At 39.5% G+C, this 9392-nt stretch overlaps 1 protein-coding gene across 1 annotated transcript; it reads left to right on the top strand.

The window, feature by feature from the left end:
* Positions 1–1095: 1095 nt before the first annotated feature.
* Positions 1096–7300, top strand: ca7 (carbonic anhydrase VII). The gene is made up of 7 exons (XM_079663421.1): positions 1096–1270; positions 1883–2080; positions 3787–3905; positions 4145–4240; positions 4388–4450; positions 4562–4717; positions 5980–7300. The coding sequence occupies exons 1-7, from the start codon at positions 1234–1236 to the stop codon at positions 6097–6099; spliced, it is 789 nt and encodes a 262-aa protein (XP_079519547.1). The 5' UTR covers positions 1096–1233; the 3' UTR covers positions 6100–7300.
* The last annotated feature ends 2092 nt before the right edge of the window (positions 7301–9392 follow it).

Genomic DNA, 9392 nt, shown 5'->3' on the forward strand with positions numbered 1-9392 from the left:
AGAAGGGGCATCTCACACAAAAGATGGTGGGGACTTTGTGGACACTAGTGGAAACCAAAGCAGCAATGATATATGGATGTTTTAATTTAAAATATCCAGATATGAATGTAGCCTATCCATGTGTAACATAAATGACTAATCTCATTTGTACACCAAGCCTGATCCTGACATTAACCTGTTAATAATTGTATGATCCATTTGCTGTTAAGATCATTTTGGAATTGAACCCAATATAATTTGGATTTGCACCTTATTTGCACTCTTCACACTTTGTATTGCCACTGTTGCAAAGCAATACCCCTAGGTAACAGTGTGATGTTATATCTTACAATATGTTTAAAATAATAATTCCACAATATGCACCCCTATAGGCGTAGAATAATTTCCACAATCAACTAATCAATACATTATTCCATGGTCACCGTCTTATATTCGTAATGTTTACCATAAAAATGGAAAACATATGATTTAAATTTTGATTACAGAATTTAAGATTAGGCCTATACAATATTGAAAACAGACCAAAAACAACGAACACCAAATAGGCTACGTTTAGATGTAATTAAAAGTAATTTTAAAGCAGAATTTGGTCATGTACAGGACCTTAACACCTACAAGTGGATGACAAACAAAACTTGCTTTGATGCCTAGGGTATATTGAGAATGGTGTGTAATTAGCAGAGAATTACAATAAACATTGGTCATACCAGTCCAACATGATATGCTATCATCAGTTACATTTTTAGTAGAGCAAAATACATTATGCAATATAATAATGTTGTAATCATATCTTACTGAAGTCGTTAAATCCGAAAAAGACTGACTGCAGTGACTTTAGACAAAATAAGCTTTAAAACCACAGACGGGTGTTTAAGTGTCTCTCTCTGTGTGTGTGTGTGTGTGTGTGTGTGTGTGTGTGTGTGTGTGTGTGTGTGTGTGTGTGTGTGTGTGCGTGCGTGCGTGCGTGCGTGCGTGTGTGTGTGTGTGTGTGTGTGTGTGTGTGTGTGTGTGTGTGTGTGTGCGTGTGTTTGTCTGTATGTATGTGTATGTGGGCGTGGGCGTGAAGGGGCGTGCCAAGAAAGGGATAATTTCCCTTCCCGTTCGGCCCCCACCTAAACTTCATCAATAGCTTGTTTGCTTTGCTTGAAATCCGTGTCCGTCCTCCACGTGCGCAGCGGAGTGCGAGAGTCACACACCGACGGCTCGCTCAGACCCGAGTCCACTACAGGCACAATGACAGGGAATCAATGGGGATATGGAAAAGACGACGGTAAGATCTCATATCATCCATGCTCCCTACTGCTTCCCATCCACAGTGGAGGCATGTAACCTACTATTCTACACTAGCCTACACATTTGTAGTGTTGCGTCGAATAGCATTGCGTGTTTCTAACGTGGAACGCTTACGTTGTTAATGCGAGATTAGCCTCATGCTTAAAGGGATGCCTGCTGCTGTGACCTACACCTGACTTTACACCCGATTTGCTCTGGGCTCTAGAGTTCATTGCGTTGGATCAGTGTAATGGACAGTTCAAGACGTATTGTGTTGCAGTGACAGGATGAGATTTGAGATCTGTTTTCCCTTTTGAATACTTTGGTCTTTATTTTATGCAAATCCCCACCTATTAGTTGTTGTTTGTAAACAGACCTTGTTCAATTATTGGTGTAACTTAAATTCAATGAGCTGTGTATAATTAGAAATGCAGATTTATATTATTACTATGCTTTCGAAATAATTCCATCCTTTTTTTTGTATGGACACAGTGAAAACTGTTTATTTTTATTTTTAAAGTAGCCTTATGGTCATCATCCTAGAAATGAAAACTGAAGGTGTAATTGAAGTATGTTCTGTTGATTTCTAATTATCTTCTTTTATATCAAGGACCTTCTGCATGGAACAAAAACTACCCCGTTGCTGATGGGGACCGGCAGTCTCCCATAGACATCCTCCCTCATCAAGCTCGACATGACCCCAACCTGAGTCCCATTGTCCTGAACTACGATCGTTGCACCTCCATTAATATTGCCAACAACGGAAACTCTGTTGTGGTAGAGTTTGAGGACTCGGATGACCGTTCAGGTGAACTAATTTGGTATTCTTTTATAAGTTTACATATTTAACCCTGAATCTTTTAATCAAAGAAAGCAGAATCCCTGCTACAATCAAAATCAAGGTGTTAAAATGTGTGGAATCTTGGTTTAGATGTGGGGGAAAAGAACACAAGCAGAAAGGTGCATTTATATTTCTTGCCTTTTTGAAAACATTTAATGATTGCGTTGAAATTATTGACTGAGATCACAGTTCAGGTTTTATCTGATCTCTGTTTTCTGCCACCTGCAAAGGAAATCTGTGCTAAAAGATGACCCTCAATAAACACAAGTTTAAAAGGAGGGATTGCCTTCATTTTAAGAAAAAGTGCAAACCATGTGAATAACTGACCATAATCAAAGGTTAGAAATAAACCCCTGATTATGCTGCAGGGATATGCAGGCAGCAGTTAACTGTATGAGCTTCTGTCTGCTGGACAAGAGATGTAATAACATCAGGTGATCTCAGTGGTTATTATGACCCGATTGGCTTTTATCACTGGGTGGATCCATGTTAACCACCCTGTCATTAGCATGAATGATAAGCTCAGAGACGCAGGGCTGTTTGGCTCAGACGGTTTCCACAGAGCAAGCAAGAAGCTATCATCGAAAGTCATTAATGTAAGAGGAGAGGAAAACTAATGCACTTCCTCAGCACTTCTCCACAGTTTGAACAAGGTGCATAAATCCCTTAAACCTGCTGTTGTCAGTTTGCCATGTGTGGTTTGGTCTGGCTGTACACATGCATACATTCACACACGACTTGTATTGTGTCACAAGAACAAATTAATTATATAGATTAGTGGTGCCCAATGCACAATGAAGTTATTAAAGGGTTTAACAAAATATCATATTATGATCTAAAAAACATGGCTCTGAATAATGTAATTATAATAAATGCCTTTCTTCCCTCATGTATTAATGTACATATTACCAAGTTTAGGGCTTACAACATTACTTCCATCTGTAACGACCTGAACATAATTTATTTTTATGCGACAATCTACTGATCGCCTCATATTCTAGATAAGGATTCTTCAGACCCATTACCATCACATTTGTTCGGTAAGCACATTGCCTTATAGCAGATCAGAGTTCTTTTGGTTATCCTACATCTATATTGTAAGATGTGCCAGATAAGTGTTTTGCTCTTTGTGCCATTTCATGCCTCACTAATCTGACCTGCACTGGTGTGGCCTGTTTGTCAGAAGGATGTCAGCAGCATCACAATGAATAACAGTCAGACTACACTGCTGTTCTTCAAACCCAGCAGTGCAAGCCATAGGTTCTAACACAGTCTTCACTATCCTTCTAATGTGCTAAATATCACTAAGACATACATCTATTCATCCATGGTCCACAATGAATAGCTCAACCAAGCTAAAAGTAGATGTAATGTTTCTTTATTTAGAATAGCACCCTCTATTTGTGTCTCGAACTGAAGATTGTGCCACTGAGCTCTAATGATGGTTTTTTTTGTAAAGCAGGCGGACTCTCTGTTGACGGTGCTCATGTCATGTCTCAGCCTTGAGTTAGAAATTGAATAAATTACTGTAGATTTTGCCGGGTTAACTCTTCCTGCAGTTGTACCAAGCTGTTTGGAGGATGCTGCTCACAGAAAACTCTTTCTAAAACCCATAGATAGAAGGATTGTGTGTGTTTTCATTGTTATTTTTGTTTACATGTCATCTTCTACAGTCATCCAGGGAGGCCCTCTTGACAACCCCTACAGGCTGAAACAGTTTCACTTCCACTGGGGTGGAAAGGGCTGCCATGGCTCTGAGCACACTGTTGAAGGAAACAGTTATGCTTCTGAGGTCAGTGTCAGGATACTTCAGAGTGTCGGTGTCTAATTAGCAAAACACACAAAGACAGTTTTAGCAAAGGTGTGTCATTAGGTTTATTTGGTAACATCTTATGCTAGAAAATAAAATCTAAATACAGCTTTTCATGCTAAGAAATACCATGCGACTTGATTTTGTATTTCTTTTTACAATAAAGGCTGGTTAATGTTTTTTTGTGTCTTTCTTCCTTTCTTCCTGTTTCCCCACTCCAGCTTCATTTAGTGCACTGGAATGCAGTCAAGTTCAAGACGTTTGGCGAGGCAGCATCAGCTCCTGACGGCCTCGCTGTGCTGGGCATCTTTTTAGAAGTAAGATATTCCTCTTGATTGCGATCACATTTTATGTGAATTTAAGTGTTTGTCAGCTTTGAAATGAACATTTGCTATAGTTAAGAGATCTAAAGATATTTATATTCAAAAATCAAAATCCAACCGCAATCTTCTCTGTTACGCAAGACAGGTGACGAACACAGATGGCTTCACATGATAACAGACGCTCTGTACACGGTGAAGTTTAAGGTCAGTAGATTTCAGCTAGGTTTTATTACCTGTAATATTCATGTGGTTAATGCTGCTGTCACCATTACTGCAGTAATATAAATCTGTTGTCTTTTCATATTCCTGTTTCAGGGCAGTGTTACAGATTTCAAAGGTTTCAACCCCAAGTGCCTCCTGCCCAGCAGCCTCCACTACTGGACCTACCTGGGATCCCTGACCACACCCCCTCTGCACGAGAGCGTCATCTGGATTGTGGTCAAAGAGCCCATGATAGTGTCTGAAAAGCAGGTGGGTGTGGGTCGCAGAAATGTTCCTTTTGACCACAATACATGACAAGCTTCCAACACCTAGAACACTGTTGAGTATTTATTCTCCAACATAATGAAGCACAGCAATAAGTCCAAATCCTGTAGTTGGAAACACCTTGGGCACGAGATCTATGTTTTTGTTTAGTAAAACTCGATCACCACCATCACTGCCTCAAAAAGAAATGTAACGTTTGGTCTACGTACGATGCTATGTTTAGAGGCAACAACAATAGTGAGCATCAGTCATGGGGATGCCGTGTTTGGGGTTAACTTGTTTTTATCCACCCCTCTTGGCACTGAGTGGAATCAGAAAATGTAGGTCTGGTAACCCCAGGTTTGACAAATTAAGCTGACTAACAGGATGCCTGCAGCACATGCCCTCCAGGTCCCCATGTGGCGACTGCTGCCAGCCTCTGGATTATGCTCACACACTTTGATCTTTTCTAGTCCGGTTCCAATTTTTTTTTAACTCCAGGACTAAACACAAGTAATCAGGAGTTTAATGGCAGCGGCACCACGGGTGTAGGCATGAACGATTTGTCTGTAAACCAATGTGTGTCGCATGGCTGGGGGTGAGAAGTAAGCTAGGCAACTAACCTCACAGCCTGTGTCTGCAGGCCTCAAGCCTTTGATCCCCTCCAGCTGATTATCATGATGGATGGATGACTGGATGTGTTCTGGGCTTTAATTGAGAAATGCTTGCAAGCAGACCCAGCAGGGAAAAGCCCTTTTTTATAACAGGATATTATTTTGTTTTTCATTACCCGGTTATTATGGACATGGCGCTAATGGGGAAATAACAAGAACATTACAGTAAAGTGAAGGTAGATTCACATTTTGGAAGTTAAATTAGCTAGTATTATATAATATATTCCTTGTAAACAAAAGGAACAAAAAGAATACAACAACAATTGATTTACTACTAAATCTTACTAAAAGCATCGCCTGCAGCCAGATCTTAACATAGCTTCTTACATTTCTGTCATAGAGCTCCAGTATTTTTCAGAAACGATCAAACACATCAGTGCGTCACACAGCAGCACAAGGTAACAAAGTATTCAGGGAGGGATAAATGTATTGTTGGATTTGTTGCAATAACATAAAGAACATCACTGGTCTTATTCATCTAGTTTTTACATTGTCTAGTGTTGATCAAACGTTGTGCACAGAACTTGTTAAACCAATTGATTTCCTTGCAAAAATATTAACTACCGGTATATCTATCTTTCTCTGCCGATGCAGCTGGGCAAGTTTCGAACGCTTGTGTTCACTGGAGAGGAAGAGGATGAGAGGACACGCATGGAAAACAACTTCAGGCCTCCCCAGCTTCTCAAAGGCAGGACTGTGCGTTCCTCCAATTAACCCGTCCAAAGTGGTAGACAACAAAGGCTGTTTTAGACAACAATGAATGCATTAATGTGATTGTACTTTTTTACCTCATAGTAGCTTGACCTGAAGATTTCTGCATTACTTTGTACAGAAAAGTAATTCTGATCACTGCCAGCACATTGAGATGCAGACTCTTCAATGGCAGAGGGAGGAATCCGTTTTTGAATGATGTAAGGAAAGTTAAAGGGATGTTAAGTAGAAATCTAATAATATATTAACTTTTCTAAAACTCTGCAAGTTTGTTATTGACAAAGATGAAATCACTATAAGCTGTATGTTAATGAAGATACAAAGGTTGGATATGCACTACCTCCACAGCAAGATGAGCTTTGTTGGGTGCTATTATGTAACTAGTTAGTCTGTATACCCGTGCCGTGTGTTTCTGTTCGCAGACTGCTATTGCACCTCTCTGCTACCTGCAGATTCACAGCCCTGGCCTCTTAACTGATCCCTGCGTTGATCCAGCCTACTGCTGATGGATTCCCCGTCCTTGTGGACGTACATCCCTCAGTCCAACAATCTTAACTGGAGGTGGGATTGGATTAACGCAGCATTTGCTCTGTTGACCATGACATCGAGCATGAAAGTCTCAGGTCCTTTTTAAAGCTTATCAGACTGGGTTACACCCCCCAGCAGGAGGATTTATTATTTTTAGCGGGCTCTTCAGATTTGACAAAAAGCAGTGTTCACTCTTGTTTCCCATTCACGCAGCTCTAAACAGGAAGCCAATGAATTCAATATTTCAATCAAACTCTGAGATGTTACACTGTATTGAACCACTTGATGTGTTGCATTGTCTGGTCTGACGTTTCTTCTATGCAGGAGGTGATGCACACTGTCAGCAGTTCATCTCTGAAGCTGCCCTTTTTTCAGAGAAACGCATGTAGAGTCTAGTATGAACTGTAAATGTGTGACAGAAGCCCTGGTGTCTCACTGAGGAGAGTTATGGCAGCTTTGTGTAATGCTGTTCCTTATTTAGATGGGCTTGGATTACACTAATGCAGAGGTATGGCAGGGATAAACCTACAACAAAACGCACATATGGGGAATGACACCTCAGTTATGATTGTTATGTGTTTGTGTGAAAGACCATTCATTTATGGGTGGTTTGAATATTTTTGTAATGCATTCATTTGTGATGTTTGCTGAATTAAATAATAACATTTCAAAGTGACTTTGTTTAACAGCTATTTTTCATCACATTTAACACAGATTATTAGACTTGACATTTACAATATTAAGAATCTTCCTGCATGTGATCATTTGGGATATTTTGCTTCCGCTTCCAAACATAAACTGTTGTGTTTTTGATGTTTTATAAGACATGGCTTAATGCGGGGGTTGTAGGAAAAGTTCAAGCAGACATTTGCTTAAATACAGTTGATAGTTTACCTTCTCACCAAAGTGCTTAGTTCATCTTTCTTGTTTAGAGCGCTCTAACTGAACCTTGTAACTTCTATGTAAAACAGGTTTTTGGACAGAGGAGACATTCAAGCAAATGTTTAAACTCCCTCTCACTGATCAGAGGCAGCAGTGCTGGTGCTAAGGTAATTAATAACCAGACTGTAGCCTGGAGGAATTAGAGAAGGAACACAGGTTGTGATCACAGTCAATTATTTACCAACTGTGTCCATTGAGCCAGTTATATTTGGCCCTTTAAATTCAGCAAGGTAAAGTGTTAAATATTAGCCAGTAATCATGTCGCAAATACCTATGGTATAAAGCTGCAATCTTGAGGGAGCCATTACATCCGTTTGGCACTATACATGTGTTTCTGTCTTGGTTATTTAAAAAAGAACAAATGTCCTTATTTATATAAACTACCCAAACCAATAGTGAACTGGAATAGATAAATTCATTATCAACCTTCCAGCTGACAAAGACCATCTTAAAGAAGGTAGAAGAAACGTGCCTCTGTTCTCCCAGAGACACATAGAGTAATAAAACACAATCTTCTTTAAATGAATATGCTAAGAGGATTGATTTTATTCTAAAGAAACTCTTTAAAATAAAGATTGTGTTTTTTTTATGCTGGAACTACAGGAAGCACATTATCTGAGAGATGTTTGTCATCCAGGTTTACAATCGACAACATGGAGTATGATTTAAACTTCTTTAAAAATAAAACAAATCTTAAAGTCTGAGGCTTCAGAGTGTGGCTATAGTATTTGTCCAGCAGATGGCGAGGTGAGTTAAGACTAGACTTATATTAGACTTATATTGGATGTGTAATGTACTTGAATTAAGTTTATCAGACAATTATTAACTGAAATGGTGTATTTCATTCTTCAGATATACAAAGAGCAAGGTCTGTGGTTTGAATTACGATTGAAAGAAACATACTAATCACTCTGAACCTGATAAAAAAAAATGCACAATGGAATCATTGGTGTTCCTGTAGGTGGCAGCACCTGTCTGTTGTATCACATGCAGTGAGACAAAGGGATTTCATTTAAGTACAAATAAACCACAGATGCCTGTACATCTTTTTGAAAACATGTAAATGGCTTCATGTGGATGTATTTAATAGAAAAGGGCTGACTAAAGCGGAAACACATATCTGATATCCAAAGAGACAGCATTTATTGTGCTATCAGTTACACTTGACCTTGCCTTTGTCTGTCCTCCATGATACTGTGTACGTTTTGTTTGAATCAAGAGGTTGCATTACCCCGTCTGGTTGCATTTCATATAATTGCTGATGGTTGTGGAAAAATGCAGCTGCAGGTTAATGAATAAAGAATTAAAGTGGGTGTGTGTGAAGTATATTTAACACCTATTCTCAAATAATCTTTCCAAAATAGCATCAGGAAGCTTTATTGAGACTGAGAATACCTGAGCATGCACATCATCCTCAGCCACAATCGATGTGCCATGTAATATGATATTACAGTCAGGCCTCAGAAATAGAGTCAGTCACATGTATTTTTAGCATCAGGATATCTACTTGCTTGTTGTAGTGATTTTTCCCAGACACAGCATCATCTGAGCAGCTTCTGAAATACTAACCTTTGGGTCAAGTGACCAGCATGAGGTTTGCTGGCCAGACAGAAGAATAAGCCTAAAGAATGGCTAAATTATTTACCGGTTAACACAGAGAAAAAATACATTTCAGCATATATACAGTCTATCTATGGTATAGGGGGGGTGCGTGTGGCGCAGTGGATTAGTGCGTTAGAGTGTTTGGATCAGGGGAGCACTGGTTCAAACCCCACTGCAGTCAGCATGTGGTTGTGTCCCTGGGCAAGACACTTCACCCCAAATTG

Source organism: Notothenia rossii (genome assembly GCF_949606895.1).
Source record: "Notothenia rossii genome assembly, chromosome: 2".
In the NCBI taxonomy this organism is placed as follows: domain Eukaryota; kingdom Metazoa; phylum Chordata; class Actinopteri; order Perciformes; family Nototheniidae; genus Notothenia; species Notothenia rossii.